This window comes from Diabrotica undecimpunctata, chromosome 1 (genome assembly GCF_040954645.1).
Source record: "Diabrotica undecimpunctata isolate CICGRU chromosome 1, icDiaUnde3, whole genome shotgun sequence".
Taxonomy (NCBI): domain Eukaryota; kingdom Metazoa; phylum Arthropoda; class Insecta; order Coleoptera; family Chrysomelidae; genus Diabrotica; species Diabrotica undecimpunctata.
The window spans coordinates 118,463,982-118,482,231 of NC_092803.1; the positions used below are offsets into that span (position 1 = coordinate 118,463,982).

At 35.4% G+C, this 18,250-nt stretch overlaps 1 protein-coding gene across 4 annotated transcripts in view; it reads right to left on the bottom strand.

The window, feature by feature from the left end:
• Positions 1–18,250, bottom strand: part of LOC140452879 (uncharacterized) — a 560,593-nt gene that overhangs the window by 344,894 nt on the left and 197,449 nt on the right. Inside the window, exon 2 of one of the 4 annotated variants that reach the window (XM_072547224.1) lies at positions 4,739–4,774. The exons of the other annotated variants lie outside the window; for them this stretch is intronic. Coding sequence (XP_072403325.1) covers positions 4,739–4,774 — 36 coding nt within the window. The remainder of the gene's footprint in view (positions 1–4,738; positions 4,775–18,250) is intronic. 4 annotated transcript variants of the gene reach the window in all.

Sequence of the window (18,250 nt, forward strand, 5' to 3'; positions counted from 1 at the left end):
TTTTCCGAATCGATGGGTTGGTAGAGGTGCAGAAGCTCCGATTCATTGGCCTCCTCGGTAATGCGATTTTAACCCTTTGGACTACGCAGTTTGGTCGTATATTAAGGAAAAAGTCTATTCTACAGAGGTAAATTCATGCCAAGAATTGGAAGAAAGAATTCAACGGCAATTTAATGACATCATAGCTGATCCCCTACCGTTTAGAAGGTTAATGGAATCTTTAGAAAAAAGAATAGACTTGTGTATTCGCGAAAACGGAGGGCATTTTGAACACTTACTATAATTGAATTTTATTTTATGTTCTTAGTCATTAATTTAATTTTCTTCTTGTGAGTTTTGTTTAATTACTAACTATTTTATACCAGCATCAATTATTACTTCATAATTTTCAAATCAAAATATTCCGAAAACGGTACACAGTATCGAGTTTTACCAAGAGTACCTTTTTCGTGTAAAATTGAATGATGTTTAAGTTTACTTGAAATTTTGATTAATAATTATACTCTTAAAAGAGTTATATTGACAAATACTTAGTACGATACGTGTAACTAGCGCCCTCTATGAGAATCAGATATAAAAACAAATTCATGGGATGTATCAGCTCCCAAAACATATTCGTATAAAATTCCATTGCAATGTTGCTAGTAGTTTCGGCAAAATCGTAAAAAATGCGTAAATTTTTTTTTCTTCAACGCCCTGTATCTTGAAAACGGATGGCGTTACAAAAATTTTTTACTAAGCAAACCCCAATTATTTTTCAGTTTTTTACCTACCCTAGAGACGGGGTTACCTTTTTTTGAAACACCCTGTATAGTTGCCTTTTTTAATTTAATAGTTATCGACTACTCATAGAAACATAGTTTAACTTTTAGTTTTTTATAGTTTTACACAATCTTCTAAAAAGTTTCAATTTTTTTTTACCCAAACAGTTACTTCTGTCTTTTTTTAATTAATTAATATTATTCTTTTTCTTCTTTGAGTAACGTGACCAACTTTTAGGCGTGGGTAGCTTCCATGACGATTTGCCGATATCGTTCTCGATCTTGCGCGGCATATAATAATTCATCTGCTAATAAGCCATTCCATTGACGAAGGTTTCGGAGCCATGAGTATTTCTTCCTACCAATTCCTCTTTTTCCGTCAATGTTTCCGTTGAGTATCAACTGCATTATCCTGTATCTGCTTCCTCTCATTATATGCCCCAAACATTCGAGTTTTTTCTTTTTTATCATCTCTTTTTTATCATCTTTTAATATTAATATCTTTCATTAAAATGACAAAAATACATAGGGAATATATACAATCATCTGTGAGACAAGACCTTTCTATTTGTGTTATTAAATGTGACCTTTCCGGTTAAAAGTCATGGTTAAGGGCCTATATCAAACTACCATTGTAGATTTCTACACCAGACTTTTCTGCAGTTTGAAACCCATCTGTGTACAAAGTGTAACCCAGCAACCTGGGTTGTGTATTTCCTCTGCCCCATACCTCCCTTGGACAGGTTCTTTTGGGTCTGTATCTGGGTACTCCCCCTTAAAATGATGTGCACAGATGAGAGGTCGAGTGGAGCCCCCATAGCTGGTCTTATAGTGCCCTCAAAGCCTCCGTTATCTCCAGCAAGCAAGTTTTTGTACTTTGCTAAATTTAAGGATGACACTTTTTGCTGCACTTTTGGTTAGTTTACCACTGGTACATATGATATTGTTGGTTTTACCACCATATTACAAATCCAATATAACATGTCTGGTGTTAAACTCCACATTTTTTCATAGTGGGCCTTGCTACCATCAAAGTATTCACCAGCCTTTTGGTTATTCGTTCACCAGATTTAGACTTTTAAACCTCAGGTTTAGAGGACTTTATCCCTCTAAATTTCTTCTAGTAAATTTCAGGATTTTGAACTTTTGGGAACTTTTTTATACCATACATTTAAAGTCCAATTCTGTAACTATAGTAAGAGCCTGTTGCAATATATCTCTGTGTAATTAAATTTTCCGTGGGATTAGATGATCAGGTAGTCCGCAAAACCCGACGACATGATGCCCACTGTCGTCTCTACTGTCAACCCATCCATAATCAGATTCTACAAGGCACCTGCGGATAACCTCTGGCGATATCTATGGTGACACTATAGGCTTCAGTAATGGTGCATATATTACAAGGCTCTTCAGCATACAGTCTACCTACTTGCAGCTTGTTTTCTTTATTGGTCAGTCGAATCGCCCTTGCGAGATTGCTTCGTAGGCAGTTGTCGAACTGCCGACAAATATTTGAATATTGAGTAGTCACTTAAGCATAATTAATTATAGCATTATTTTAGATAAAATTAACAATCAATCTTATTGAAGCTTTATTATTATAAAATATATGTTGCGTAACAACAATACTGTATATTAGTTTAGATATATAAAATTCCTTTGTACTAACTAATAATCTGTAAAGCGCCGTTATCTTGCATTTAAATAACTTTCTACACAAGTTTCTAAAACCTTCATAGAATCGTAACAATAAAAGGATTAGTATTTTCCAAATTACCCTCTATCGCATTCCAAAATTCCGCAAGTTGAGACAAATACCCTTATCAGGTAGTTTTTATCAATGATTTGAAAGTTAAAGGTATTTGAAAAATAAACATATCTTTTAATACGTCGAGGGGTCAGGGGGGAGATTTCGGAATGTTTGTGATTGAGGGGAGAGAGTGGATCAGTATCAGTTCAAATTCCAGCACTGAAGGAGCGTCAGGCTCTACTCGCCCCAGCGGCATATTAGTGTTTTAAACCAGTCGGTATATTAATAAGTTCGTGTCAATATTGTATCACCGACAAGTGTGTATCATATGCAAGTTATCGGCGTTTAAAATACATTGTATTTGTTTAAATATATTTGTTTAAACGTTCTTTTCGAATCTTCATTTTTCCCAGTTTTCTGGGTGGTCCTTCAAAGAAATATATATATAAAGTGAACCTATTTCCCTAAGGAAAAACCTTGTTCCCCAAGCGAAAAAACCAGCGACCTATTACTGGTGCGTGAAACAAAGCCATCAGGACAAAGGTGTAAGGACAAACACCTACATCTTCGCTCAATATACACCAATAAAACAAAACGATAGAAAAAATTGCGCACCATATCATTTATTTGCTGGGACGCCGTTTGCTTCAGAATGGATCAAGAGTCATTGAAAGATGTATTTACTGCCATGATGATTTGTGACTTAAGCCTCACAAAGGAATGTTAAGAAAAACAAACAAAGTTGGGTACCGGTTATCCTCATTTTCATCATTTGAAATATGGACCGTAAATAATTTGTAAAAGAAACGCATGAATAAAAACTAATTATTTCTTAGTTATTATTATGCATCTGATAAACAGAATGTGTTCCCGCTTTAAAAATCACAATTATTACTTTTTATGGCATTTTTATGAGTATCTTTTACAGTTTGCAGAATTTTAAACACTACACACCACTAAATCTTACCTACGAGTTGCTTTGTTTAACAGTTGTGGTAATTTTCTCAAGAGTTCAATAACATTCATTTTCTGCAAGACGAGGAAGCTTCTTTCATTAATTTTACAACAAAATATGGCCCGGCCGTAGAACGACAAATCATAAAGTGCATGCAGCATAAAAGACCCGCTCGGTTTAATTTCCCACTGCAATTCATTTCTGTTACGAGGGCTGATGATAAAGTTTCGAAATATGACAATAATTTAGTCACGAAAAAACACAGTTTGACATCAAGCTTAAAAGGAAAAATTTATGTTACAACTGAAACATAAAAGAAAAAATCACATAAGTATAGGTTTTGACCGAATAGGTTTTTAGTCATTATTATTGTTCTTATATATCTTTCATGTTGAGACACTTAAATTGATAATAATAACAAATCCACCATATAAAATTGACTACAATAATTTCGAAGTTGTTCAATAGTTCTCTATTAATGAAAGCATAAACACCAACCACAAACATAATATCGGAAGAGATAAACCGAAGCATAAGTCATAAATAAAATTTTTATAGACTAAGCAGGCAACTTAAAAACCAAGAGTCTAACTTTAACAAGAAAACCACGATCGTGGTCATCCTAAAGTGCTCCTAAAAATACCACGCTCAATGAATGAGCATGGAATCTGGACTGGTCGATATAACTTTCAGCTATATAATAAACAAAAAAAAATAACTAAGGCCAGAGATATATAATCACTGCAATAAAAGTTAGGTACCTTTAACGAGCAGGATATGTTACCAGAGCAAGTGAAAGCTATCCTACACCACGTATTCGATCGGCCATAGATCAAGGTTAAGCAGGAGAGATAATGTAGATGAGGATGCCAGGAAGATCGGTGTTACTAACTGTAATCAAGCAGCAAGGAATAAGAGAAAAAAGTTTAGGACGGTCGAGGCACAACGTTGTCGTAGCACCGCAGATGATGATTATTATGATGACTATATAAAATATTTTCGTGTTCAAACTAACTATCTTTAGCTAAAGGTGCCTATCTTCTAGTGATGTTGGCGACAACATTGACCCCTCCTATTCTATTCACAGTAGCTTGAAATAGATCAGTTGAGGTTAGACCAGTCCATTCCCTAAGATTGGACAGCCAAGATATACGTCTGCGTCAGATATTTTAAAAACAGGAAAGAAATATTTGAACAACCTATTATGAGTAAAGAATTAAAAGAATCAGTGTGAATTGTCAACAAATAGAAAGAGTAAAAACATACACCTACCTTAGTACGAACGTCAACGAAATTTGGGACCATTCCCTAGAAATAAAATGTACGATAGAGAAAGCAATATTTGCATTTCAAAAAATGGCTAAGATATGCAAATGTCATGATTTATCAGTACCCCCATAAAAATCAGGTTACTACAATATTATACATATCTTTCCTATACTGTTGTATGGAGTTGAGTCGTACACTCTCAAAGACGCTATCTGCAAGCAAATTGAGGCTTTCGAAATGTGGCTTGTTCGTCGAATCCTGAAGATATCCTATACCGACCACGTTATTAATCAGGACGTCTTATTAAGAACGCAAAAAAGAAAAAGAGTTGTTAACCACAATAAAAGCAACCAAAATCGAATACCTCGGTCACATGATGAGGAACAGCGAAAGATATGGGTTGCTCCAATTAATTCTACAAGAAAAAGTAGAAGTAAAACGAGGACCAGGAAGGCGAAAGATTTACTGGCTGAAAAACCTACGTACGTGGTTCAACACAAGAACCACATATCTTTTCAGAGCAGCAGTTTGCAAAACACAGATTGCCATGATGGTCGTGTTGCCAACATGCGAAACGGATAGGCACTACAAGAAGAAGATAATGAGTAAAAATATAAATGCTGAACTCATAAAAGATCGTGTATAACAGCTGCATGAGGCGATAAAATCCTTGGTGGGAAAAAAATCCTTGGTGGGAAATATATGAGAATCTGAAAAACTGCCGAAGGAATGGAATGCAAGTATAATTATTTACATTTACATAAAAAAGTGACAAGAGCTGTATGGAATCATTGCATGCGTAGCAAACTGCGAAACATAATAGACAAGCTACTATTCTTGGAAACTACCAGTGCGGTTTTCGTCCGGGAAAATCAACAGTGTATCAGATTTTCACTAGAAGACAACTGCTAGAAAATGGTTGAGAATTTGATAAAGATGTGCACAGTTGTTTATAAATTTCCGACAAGCTTATGACAGCATCGTAAGGGTTTGTGTGTGGATGGTCATGGAAAGTATAGGGGTACCAAATAAGATTATTAATTTAACTAAAATATGTATTGAAAATTCAACGGCTAAGGTCGAAGTAGGAAAACATACCACGGACAGTATACATATTACCAGTGGTTTAAAAACAAGGCGACGCAACGGGTGTTGAATGTGATTCTGGCATACGCTGACGACATACACACTCTAGTCAGTAGTACCCCAAAAAGGAAATGTTTGTACAAATAGAATAAAATAAATGAAGAGAAGACAAGACATATATGCACACCAGCTGTATGGCAGGCGAAGACAGAATAGGACAAAATATAAATTTAAACGCACAAATTTTGAATGTTTGAAGAACTCCAGTATTTGAGTGCCATTACAACTCACGACAATGATTTGAGCAGGCCAATATGGGCTTGAATACAAAAAGGCAACAGAGGTTTCTACTCTTATAGACCACATGGTATATGAAATCAAATATGCTATCCAGAACATCGAAAATATAAATATATAGAACAGTGACTAGACCAGTCGTAAGATATAGCTCAGAAACTTGGACGAAACAAAACAAAGTACTACTATACCCTGGCCGCTGAAAACATGGAATCCAAGGTCGCATGATCACTTAATGCAGGCATCGACAGGCGCTCGAAACTAGACCTTATGGGAAACTGTTTACACCGTCATTATTTGTGTTATGATACTATAACTTAAATGTTTTATGTATCATGATTTGTGTTTCAGTTTCGCCGGCTGGTGAATTTTGTGAAAATGTTTAAAATTAATGTACATCAATAACCTCTAAAAAACGGTATAAATATATTATAGCAACATTGTTAGTTCGTTTTTGTTGAGCGGTGTAAACGTGGGAAAAGTGATAACATAGGAAGAGGAATATTTAAGAGTGCGTGCCATTCACATGATCATTCCATCTTTTCAGCGGCTCAACTATAATGTGTTTTCAACGCTATTAAGAACATATATGGGCCCATAGTTAATATTACAAAACAGGCAATATTGAATTAGAACACATGAAGAAATCAAAAGTATATATGTTCTCCCAGATACAACCAACGAGATAAAAGCACAGAGTCTCAAGTGTACAGGACACTTGCAGAGCGCCCAAAACGAACGGCTCATCAAACGGATATGCAAGGAGAACTCTGTAGGCAAGAGACCCTTAGGCAAATCCACACTCAGAGTAATAACACCTTAAAAGATTTAAATACCCTAGAAATATAAGACTGCGTAGAAGATATGATGAACCGAAGTAGATGAAGACAAAAATGAAAGAATAAAGAATGAAGTATGAAAGAATGAACGAAACTATGCCGTGTTACCATATCTTCCACAGTACTATTTATCTAAACTGTCGACTTTTGGTGACTAACGATGCTGTATGAACTAACTATGATCTTAAACACTACGCGATCTTCTGGCCTAGGGGCAGACCTGCCACGTGCATCCCGTGTTAACAGGACGCATATGCGCAGCGGGATTTATTCAAAGCATAGGGAATCCAATAAAATCTGGACATTACACTCATTAAGGAATCCGTGTCAACACAAATGGATAACAAAGATTCCTTCTTCGGATGATAAAGACAGGCGACCCACGGTAGCTACCGTTTGGGTAGAGTAGGTGCATAAAGGGCAGGAAGTCTATCATATTCTGTCACCCCTCCCCCGCTCGCAGTATCTGTGTTGCCATACGTGTCTCTGCCCGTGATCCCTGAAGGGCGAACCCTGAAGACCGTATAAGACATGCAAAACCTCCTGCATGAAAGTTATGTGGAACGAAAGCAGAGTGGTCCCATGTAAGTTCGTCTTGGATACTACGGACGCAACCCGTTGAATAGTGCGACTTTTGGACTCGTCTCGCTTTTGGTAGCCCCCCATGCCGACTACCGACACCTCAAACGACGACCACGTTAGTGTTTCTATGTAAGGGAGGTAATAACTAGATCGTGCCCTGTGCTCGTTGCTGCTATCCCGACACCTCAAGCGACGGCTCACCACCAAACCTCGGTCCATCCCATTGCCCAACTTTTGCGCTCTGTAGGGTCCAACGCCCTAGCAGTATTCAGTTCGTTTTTTCGCTCCGAAGTGCTACTTGGACAGGGCGGCTGCTAGATAGCCGCTTCATTTGTCCAGCTTCATTTAATATATTTCTGAATGGAGCGTAGCTTGAACCATGGTAACTAACGATGCAGAAATGTTTCAGGTTCTTCTATATTCCGATTTATTTTTTTTTATTTCTTTTAATAACAATAAAATGTGTAGGGGAATCTTTAAATAATTTTTCACCCTCATCACCTATACACTCTTTGCCCATGTTAAGAACTTTTTTGGTTTTCAACTATTTGATTGTATCATATATTTTCATTCATCCATTTTCGTCGAATATAATGCAATTTTAATAGTTTTTAATGTATGATACACGACTCTGTTTTTTCATTTTATGGGTCGAACTGTCAGTATCTTCCAATAAATCGTAAATGTTCACTTTGTTTTTTATCCCTTTCCCCTAGATCTTCAATTAATAATAAAATAAAATACTTTCTATAAATTTGTTTTTCTTGAAAGTAAAACAATCTCCCTCGTATTTCTTTAATTCATTTTTAAGCTGAGTCGAGAAACAATCACAGTCAATAAGCGCATACGGTACAAGAAAAAATTCACTTGTAATAAATAGGAACATTATACAAATAAATTGCATTAAGAAAAATGTTCAACCACCTGGGGGACGTATTAATGATAGAATTGATATGATTGATTCTTCTAGAAGTCACTTTTATTTGTTATCTTTCCCTTTCCCGGTGGAATGTGACAGGCGGGAGGTCCAACATACGGTTCTGTTCTCTCCGTCATTGGCGCAGTAGGAACTTTTAGCAGTATATTTTCAAAAAAATATGAAGAATAATGATTCCTGGATATTCACAGGTTAACACAAAATATTTTATGGCATTTTCAATACTAAATATTAATTTCAGTTCTTGAACTTTTTTCTTGTGTCAAACCAAGGTAAATATGTTGATTATATGTGATTAAGACACAATTGATTGTAATGATAAATACAAATTACTAAAAAAATTGTTGTTTCTATTTTCACTCCGAAAATCGTTTTCAAAAAAGATTAGTTACGATTTTTTTTAAAGGTGTATAACCGCTAAAGTTGTTGACGAAGTTATGCCATTTGCAAATTGCACTATAAAAGTTGACTAACATCATGACAATTTGAACTCACGAGGGAGCTTCTCTGAATAGTTAGATTGAAATTTACGAACTTCTCCTACATTTGTCAACGAAGACACATTTGTTTTTGTTCTTCATTAACAGTCATCTGTTTTACACCGGTCGTACTGCATCCAATTGACTTATTATCTTCCATTAACTAGTATACACAAGATCTCTGGACTTCGGCAGACCTGCTATATATAAGCTCTCCGAAAACACCTCATATATCTCTTATTGGACCCCGGTATACCAAGAGCTTTTTTATCAAGGAGACATCGAACTTCCTCATAGCAACGGTAAGTTCTATCCAAGCTACCTTACTATGCTTTATTAGGCTGCATGACTTTAATTGGAGTCATCAAGATTCCAATGAATTGAAGCGATGTCCACGACCGAGGTCTACTTACTGGTTACCTTTATATTTTTATTGTGTAAATATGTGAAGATTTGTTAACAATATTTGAATTAGATATTATTGTAGATGGAGTGGAACTACATAACCAAGATGTAGTTATTAAATTTAAAGATAACATTAGAGAAACACCTTTATCAATGGATGAAGAGAATACTGCTAGGATCCTGGTCCCTATGCATCAGGACGCGATTTGTCTTACTTTAATGAATGTAACTACAGTAAACTGGCTGTCGTTTGGGGTGTCAGTGGTCGGTATATGAGCTGCCAGAAGTGAGACGAGATCATTAGTCATACTAAATCGACGGCAAGAATAAGGTCGGGACCTTATTCCTACGTGCGTTCACTGGTTCTCTGGGCCATCTCCACGGGGATAACCGCCAAGTGTACGTATATCACCGTGGGGGAGGGGGGTTGGAGCCCCACACGGTGGCTAGCGTATCATCCTCATCTGGAGACTTACTCGTAGGAGCATTTGTTCTGCCAGAATAAGATACCTCCTAAATGTAAGGCAAACCTCCCATGTGCCCTGTTCTACCCAAATTGGAACTTATTGGGCAGTGTACTCAGGGTCCCCGGACTTAACCACGGATTTCTTGAGAGTGCATGGGGTCTGGATTTATGACGGTTTTATATTCACCTTTTGTTCTCACACAACATTTTTACTTAGTACAGATACCAAAATTTTTTTTAAAAGAGACTTTTTTGCTTCATTTAACAAATGGTATTCAAACGTTTTAAAACCTTAACATTAATTTTTTAACAGACTTTATATATAATTTATTAGATATGACACATTAAATATATTCTTCATTAGAAATAACAAAGTGTCAACGAAGAAACGAAATTTTGAGAGAAATGGCAGGGATTCTGGTACATATACGCCGCTCTCTATAAAACGAATTACAGAAATTTGTATCTTGGACATAAGGGTATTTTTATAAATATTATATTTTACATATGTTATATTATTATTCGTAATAATTTTCATATATTTCTATAATTTATAATTTTAATAAACTCACACAACTATCTATCTATCTAATTAGCCTTCTTCGGTCCATCTTTGGACATAGGCCTCCCCAATCCTTTTCCATTCTTCTCTGTCTGTCGCTGTAGTCATCCACCTAGAGTCCACGTGCTTCTTGATATCATCTGCCCATCTCATTTGGAGCCTTCCTCTGCTTTGTTTATATTCCCACGGTCTCCAACTTATAAGAATTTTGTTCCATCTGTCTTCTTTTTGTCTTATATTGTGTCCGGCAAATCTCCATTTCAATTTTACAACTTCTTGTCTAACATCCCTCACTTATGTTTTCTCTCGTATCCACTCGTTTCTTTTTATCCATTAGTCGTATGTGCAACATTTGTCTTTCCATTGCTCTTTGGGTTTTTATGATTTTGTCCATGTTTGCTTTTGTAAATGTCCACGTTTGGGAACCATAAGTGAGAACAGGGAGTACGCATTGATTATATATTTTGGTCTTAAGATGCTGTGGATATCTTTTGTTTTTAAGAATGTAGCCTAGTTTGCCAAATGCCGCTCATGTCAGTCTAACTCGTCTTTTTATCTCTACTGTTTGGTTTTCTTTGATAAGTTTTATAGTTTGACCCAGCTATATATAATCCTGCACTTTTTCTATTTCATCTTGTCCGATCCTCATTGTGATGTCTTCATCGGTATTTGTTATGATTTTGGTCTTGCTGTAATTCATATTAAGGCCTATCTTTCCAGCTTCTACGTCCAGTTCTTTTATAATTTCAAATAATTCTTCTTTTTTATCGGTTATCAATGCGATGTCACGCCTCTATTTATTTGTATTGATTTTGTTCCTTCATATACTTTAATTGCTGTTTTGGCTTCCTTATATATATATATATATATATATATATATATATATATATATATATATATATATATATATATATATATATATTAAACTTAGAGCTAAGATTAATATTATTATAAAAATTAATATTAAACTCACCAGTCTTCCGGGTTGAACCGTGTCGATATACATTTTGCCGAGCTTTCGACATCCTCTCTGATGTCTTCTTCAGGGCTTCCGAGGTCTCAGTCTCCCGAGCCCCCAGACACTACTACACTCACTAGTCACTTCTAGTTCACTCACTAGTTCACTACTACGACTGGGACCAGGGGACGGTTCATTTATACCGTCGATGGTGGCGTGGCCTAGGTGGGGGTTAGGGTGGGGATTGGTGCGAGAGTTGGCGCGAACATTTCCGACAGTGGGACTTTGATTCGAAGATGGAGGGGGCGATATTTTGTTTATGAGAGGTCTCCATGTAGAAGGTAACCGTATGGCGTCATCTCTTTTATTAAGGCAATTTGGTCTTTTTTCTATTTCTATGGCTTCTCGGATAATTCTTGGTTTATAAAAGCGGATGGGGGCTATGGTTCTGGAGTTTTCGAAATCAATTTTGTGACCTGTATGAAGATGGTGTTGACCGAGAGCTGAAATTGAATCGGAATTGCGAACAGAAATGGAATGTTCATAAATCCTATTTTGAATTCTACGATTTGTTTGGCCTATATAGGATCGGGGACAGTCTGCACAAGGAATTTCATAAACTCCGTGCTGTTCATTTGGAATATTGTCTTTGATTGATCGGACAAGAGATGAAAGTTTTTGTTGGGGGGTAAATATTGTTTTTATTCCTCTTGGTTTAAGAATTTTGTCGATTTTGTCAGTGACACCTTTGATGTAAGGAAGAAACGCTTTTGTATGATAAGGGTCTGAGTCTTTGGATTGAGATTGAGTGGGAGATTGATGTCTGTGGATGCTCCTATTGATGTGATTTTCGCAGTAGCCATTTTGGATGAGGGCTTGTTTTAAACAAGAAAGCTCAGCGGACCTACTTGCATCATCGGAAAGGCGTATTGATCTGGATACAAGGGTATATATATATATATATATATATATATATATATATATATATATATATATATATATATATATATGTATATATATATATATATATATATATATATATATATATATATATTGGCTATTAGTTCCGTATATCTGTGATCAATTCTGCTGTTAATCTAAGAACTTTCATTCAAATTCATAATTCACACATACTCATCAGGAATAAAAACCAAACGCAGAATAAAGACAGTCAAATAAACGTAAACATGTTGATATTGACGTAGGATTAAAATAAGAACGAGAATGTTCTGATTTGATTCTCATGTAAGAATATTTGATTAAACTGTGACCGTATTGTTATAGCAGATAGATAGTATGAACAGACCCTTAATATTACGTAACATTTTTAATAAATCTTCAGAATTTAGTAAAGCAATTTCCATAAACTAAATATTTGATTACGTCTGTAAAAAATGGTAAAAAGAGACGCTAAAAACGATTACAACATTCCTCGAAAAGGTTGGAAAACCCCTTCTGCATCCGATCTCCATAAATCCCGCCGCTGTTTCTCATTGCCCTGTTAGTTTGTTTTAGACCAGGTGTTTTAGCCGTGATGAGTATTATTTATTACCGGGACCTGACAGGCTATTTCGTTTGCGGGGTCACCTAATTAGATTTATGATGCATTCTCTCTTGTTTCTCTGTTGGTTTTAGGTGTTGGGTGTGGTGAGTGGTGGTCGATGTATGCTGTGTGTGACGGTATTAGGCGCGAGGACTCGTTTGACAGCCGATGGTATCGAGATTACTTCATGTGACGGGTAGCTGGTGACTGACCGCCTTATAACAATCACCGCCGCCACCTCTTGAGATCAAAACAACCAGATATCCACGACAGGAAAACAAAATAAATTGCAAAACAATAGATCGGTTCCCAACTTTTTGTGGCCTTATTTGGCAAATTAAATACTTTTTGATTTCTTATAATTATAAGCAAAAATATGATGCGACCTAATAGACTATGAAATAAGCTATGTAATAGACAATAGATTAAGTAGCATTTATGCAATTTTAAGGTTCTAATAAAACGGATTCAAAACTGTTATACCATATAGTGTACCTATCATATCGATAGGTACGACATAGGTGGACAGGATAATTCTTTTTCTGTCAGGAGAGTAGAGAAAAAGAAAAAAAGAATAGGAACAGAGTAACACAACTTTGTGGGTTTTCCCACATAAAAATTGTTTTATTGACAATGTATTTTTGATTTTGGAAAAAAATAGATCTCAGTGTATTCTTGTTTCTAAATAACAGTAGATAATCATGTTTTGTTTAACCTTTGTTAGCAGATTTTTTTCTTCCTGAAATGTATTTTCTTTGGAGCAGGTGTTATGGACTCTATCGTATAATGTTTTGATAATTCTTATTTTGATATTTGGATAAATAACTTGACTAGTCCTGTGTAAAGACGGTTGTGATGTTCTTCCATAAAAAGTGTGTTAGATTTTTTGTATTCGTTTGTTCACTAGAATTTTTTAACCTATGTTCTCTATGAGTAGATCATCGAAAATTTTCATTATTATTAAGCATTATAACTATATACTTGTTTTTTTTTTTGTTCAATTCCTTAAAAAACTTAAGTTTGAGAATAATTTTTTGAAGTTTTTTGTAAAGTTACAAGAGGTATTCTGAGGTCATTTATCACCGAATTATTCGTGTTCAGCGACTTCAAAAACCCACAAATAATTACTGTCGACTGTGCAAGATGGTAATAAACGTAGAAAAAAGGAGAAGAGGAAACAAAATAGCAGGATGTCTTAATGACATAGTTTTGAGAAACAAACACTTGAAAATTGGATCAAAACAAGAAGATATTTTAAACAAATAAAGCGAGAATCCTACGAAGAATAACATTGATTCGTAGAACAAGGAGTAATGAGATCAGAAGTTCGTGCAAGATAGTCAACATAATAGAGTGGGTGGAAGATAGAAAGAAAGAAAAGAAGAGACACACTAATAAAGGGTAAATTGAACAGTTAGAATAGCCCGAGACTAGTCATCAATAGTTAGGCGATGTGGAGAAATGAGACAATATGATTAGTTAAAGCAGAAAAAAAATGAAACATTTTAAGTAGTATTTTATTCTAAAAGATATTAAAACACCAGAAACGCTAGAGCCCATCAGTTTTCTATTAATATGTTTCGTTGGGTAAAATTGTTCGCCAATTTTTTCGTAAACATTAATAACACTCTAATCATTTCTCTCAACATAAACTCTTTCACGTTTCGCAGAACTAAGTGCAAGACAAAAATGCTATCACCTATTTAAAGATCTCTAATGCTAAAGACAAGTTTAATATGTATTAAATAATTGCCTTTCCGTTGCTTCTACACATTTGTTTCGTTTTTTGTCTGGAATCCAACCTGGCTAAAATTGAACTATTCCAAACAACACAATTGTATTTTTTTCCTAAATTAGATTTGAGATTTGTGACACATTCGGCTGGACCGTATTTCGTCTGGCAACGAAGCGATGGTAAAATATTGGACTGGCCATCTGTCGGCCAGAAATGGTGCAGCCAGCCAACCGTAGAGTACGGGATGTGCGCCACCGTCGCCTGTGACGTTTTATCCTGATGCTGATCTAGGGCTGGACGTGGACTAGAGACAAATTGCGTTATTGAAATTTTATCGTGTCGGCTGGATGTCGAGGCTCTTTCTCCTTTGGGGACGAGACGAAATAAAATGAGAGTCGTTTTTGGTCATGATTGTTTTAAATTTCGAGATCCTCGGACTTTATTACTTCTATACTCGAGCCAAATATTTCATCACGTAGACGTATAAACCGTCCCATATTGTACGCCAAAAACTATATTCATGAAAATGCAATAAAAGTATATTAGGGCTCCTATCAGTGGCCAGTGCTAAGCCCACATGGATTCTCATTCATGTTTTAATCAAAAGACACGAGAAACTTGAAGATTTATTCTTTTGGGTTTAATAACAAGAGATCTGCAAACAATTATATAGGGTGTAATATATATTTTTACATTAATATCGACATCCACGTTTACTTCTCATTCGACACTAAAGTAGCTGATATTTATAAAAATATATTCTGATCTTGCAATGGGTATTCTAATACTTTATCTAAATAAAAATAAAAAGGACATTAAGACACAAAATTCTTGTATTTATAGGGGTGTTGGAGCCAACTGAGACCGAGGGCCGTTCAGTAGTTTTGTCTTTCATGGAAAGTAACTCTTGGGGTTTTATACCATTAAAACACCACGCTTGGCTAGTGCGTGTTGGTGAGTTGGTTTGGAAGTGGAGGGAGAAAAGGATGGCGATGGTAATACAGGTTTCGATATGGTTTCCCCAGGTATGGGAGGCTGGGAAAATCCATGAGCTCGCGTGGGCAGGTATGCTATTTCTGAAGTAGATCTATCCTCAGGCGGGATCGGAGAGAAGTATCCACTCGCTACCAATGGGATTCAATGTTTGATTTGAAAATTATATGACGCTTCCTTGGAGGTCGGACTAAACATTAATATGAACAGGACGCAAGTAATGACTAACCTGGTGCTAAATCGAAATATTGCTGTTGATGGAAGGGATATTGTGCAGACTGTATCGTATAAGTACTTAAGACCTGAAATTCGGTTGGGCAGAGATAACCAGGCATATGAGCTCCCACGTCGCATAGGATTAGCCTGGGCAGCGTTTGGTAAATTAAACTATGTATTTAAATCCGACCTACCCATATGCCTCAAAAGAAAAATCTTTGACCAATGTGTGTTGTACTCACTTATGAAGCAGAAACATTAACGCTCACAAAAAAGGTAGTGCATAAGATTCGCGTGACTCAGAGGGCTATGGTAGAACAAAAACATCAGACGCCGTTAAAAAAATCACATCGCTAAAATTGAATTGGGCAGGACTCGTCGCCAGATTATCAGACAACCGATCTAAAACGTGTTAGCAATAACTGGATGCAAGCCGCACAAGACATAGTCACATAATCTAGCTTCAACCTCACCATTTTTTAATTAATTTTTATCCAGGTTTGGATCATACCTTTTTTGACGATCCTGACGTGAGCCCATCTCAACATTTCGCTACCCTTGTTGGTAGCTTCTTCACAGGCAAGGATCTTCACAGGATTTCCTGGATTTTGGTTTTTGCCTATAGGTTCGTTAAGTACTTTATGTAGTTACCGTTATCAAAACTTCCCCTGCTCCTAAAAAAGCTACTTACAAAGATAGCAAATTTTACCGAAAAAAGGGTGTTAAAAAAAATAATTCTGACTCCGACAGTGAAGCCACCTTCACGATTTTACTGATCCTTTTTATGACCGTTTATTTATAACTCTAGCTATCTTCTTAAGTCGAAAACGAAATATCACACTTCTTGTAGATTAATTGTCAGCATCATCAAATTAAACAAGAAACACACTTTGCATTTTTTGCTATTATTTTAACTTTATTCTTTTTCCTCTTCTAACTGTAGGGGAGGATATATGCTTTTGAATATTACTATTTTTATAAGCAGTGCTAGAATTTGAAGGTTTAGAAGAAGATCTTTTTAATGACGAGAAGTCTGTCACACGTGGTTAAAGAAGCAAATTTGTTTTTTTCTAACTAAACTGGAATAACTTTTCGATAGCTTTTTCTGCTTCTTTAAACAAGATATTTAAGTTAGCCATAACTTCTTTAGTTTTCTTTTGTTTTAAGTATTTGGGGCATTCTTTAAAAATTAACTTATGGTTATTATTTTTACAATAGATGCAAAATGTAATAAATTTATTAAAGCAACCAATTTTTCCTTCATTGGGTTGTTAAATAACCATGCCGAAGACAATTGAAACATTACATAACTAGACTAACATATATTTCAACCGGGCATCTAACCTTATTGATGTAAATATACTGGAGAATTATTTACCCTCAAAGCTTATAATTACCATTAGTCTAGGAACTCTTTCGATATACCGTTGGTTTGAACCAAACTAGTCATTCTATAAACTTTTTAATAGGAATAGTAGACTTAATAGTATTGAGGTATTGAGCAGTGCATTCGTACTTAAAGTAGTATCCACTCCACGAACTAGACCTTTTTTCTGTTAAATAATTTGGAATATATGCTATTAGCTTATTTTTCTCGAAATAAATGTTACTTATCTAACTTATTAGCAACAGAACCTGAATCGACTTTTATTTGAATATGATTTTTAACTACACTGACAATTTCAATAATATTTTTATCATAATTAGATAACGAAAGTAGTTTTTCTTCAAGTTTGATTGAATGCAAACGGCCTATATGTAAATCAATATGTTGAACAAATATAAAAAACGGACCATTATCATTAGAACTAAATCGATTAAATAAATTAAATTCCTGACTTTTTTGAATATTTGTTTTATCTGAAGTCGATGGCAAGTTTTTGGTATTAATTCTGTTACACAGAACAGTTAACAATTATTATGCAAAACATTTGTATATATAATTATGTCATTCCCATCTGTAAATTCAATGTCCTCTACACCAGGATCTGGTGGATCTTTTTGCCCGCGGACATACCGAGGCACGGCGTTCAACAATAAGTAGTAGTTCTTTATATATAAAGAATTTCTACTTACAGTAGAAATTCTTATACAGTTGACAGAATAACGGAACTTAAAATATAAAGCAAAACAAACAAAATCAGCTCAATACTCTGTTTTATATCTTGAAACACACTTTTGCACTTCACAACAGATCGGAATCAAATAAAAAAGATATTAGAACCGCTTAAAAATATACAAATTTTTCCGAGGAACTCTTAAACGCGTCCAAACACTGACAGTTTTAGACGCTTTTTTTAGGTTTTTTTTTCTCAAATAATCTTAAAATAACCACGTACGTATTGAACTAATGTGAGATGATGACCAATACAATGCGGTAGGGGAAAATCCTAAAAAATCCTTTATTTTAAGATGAA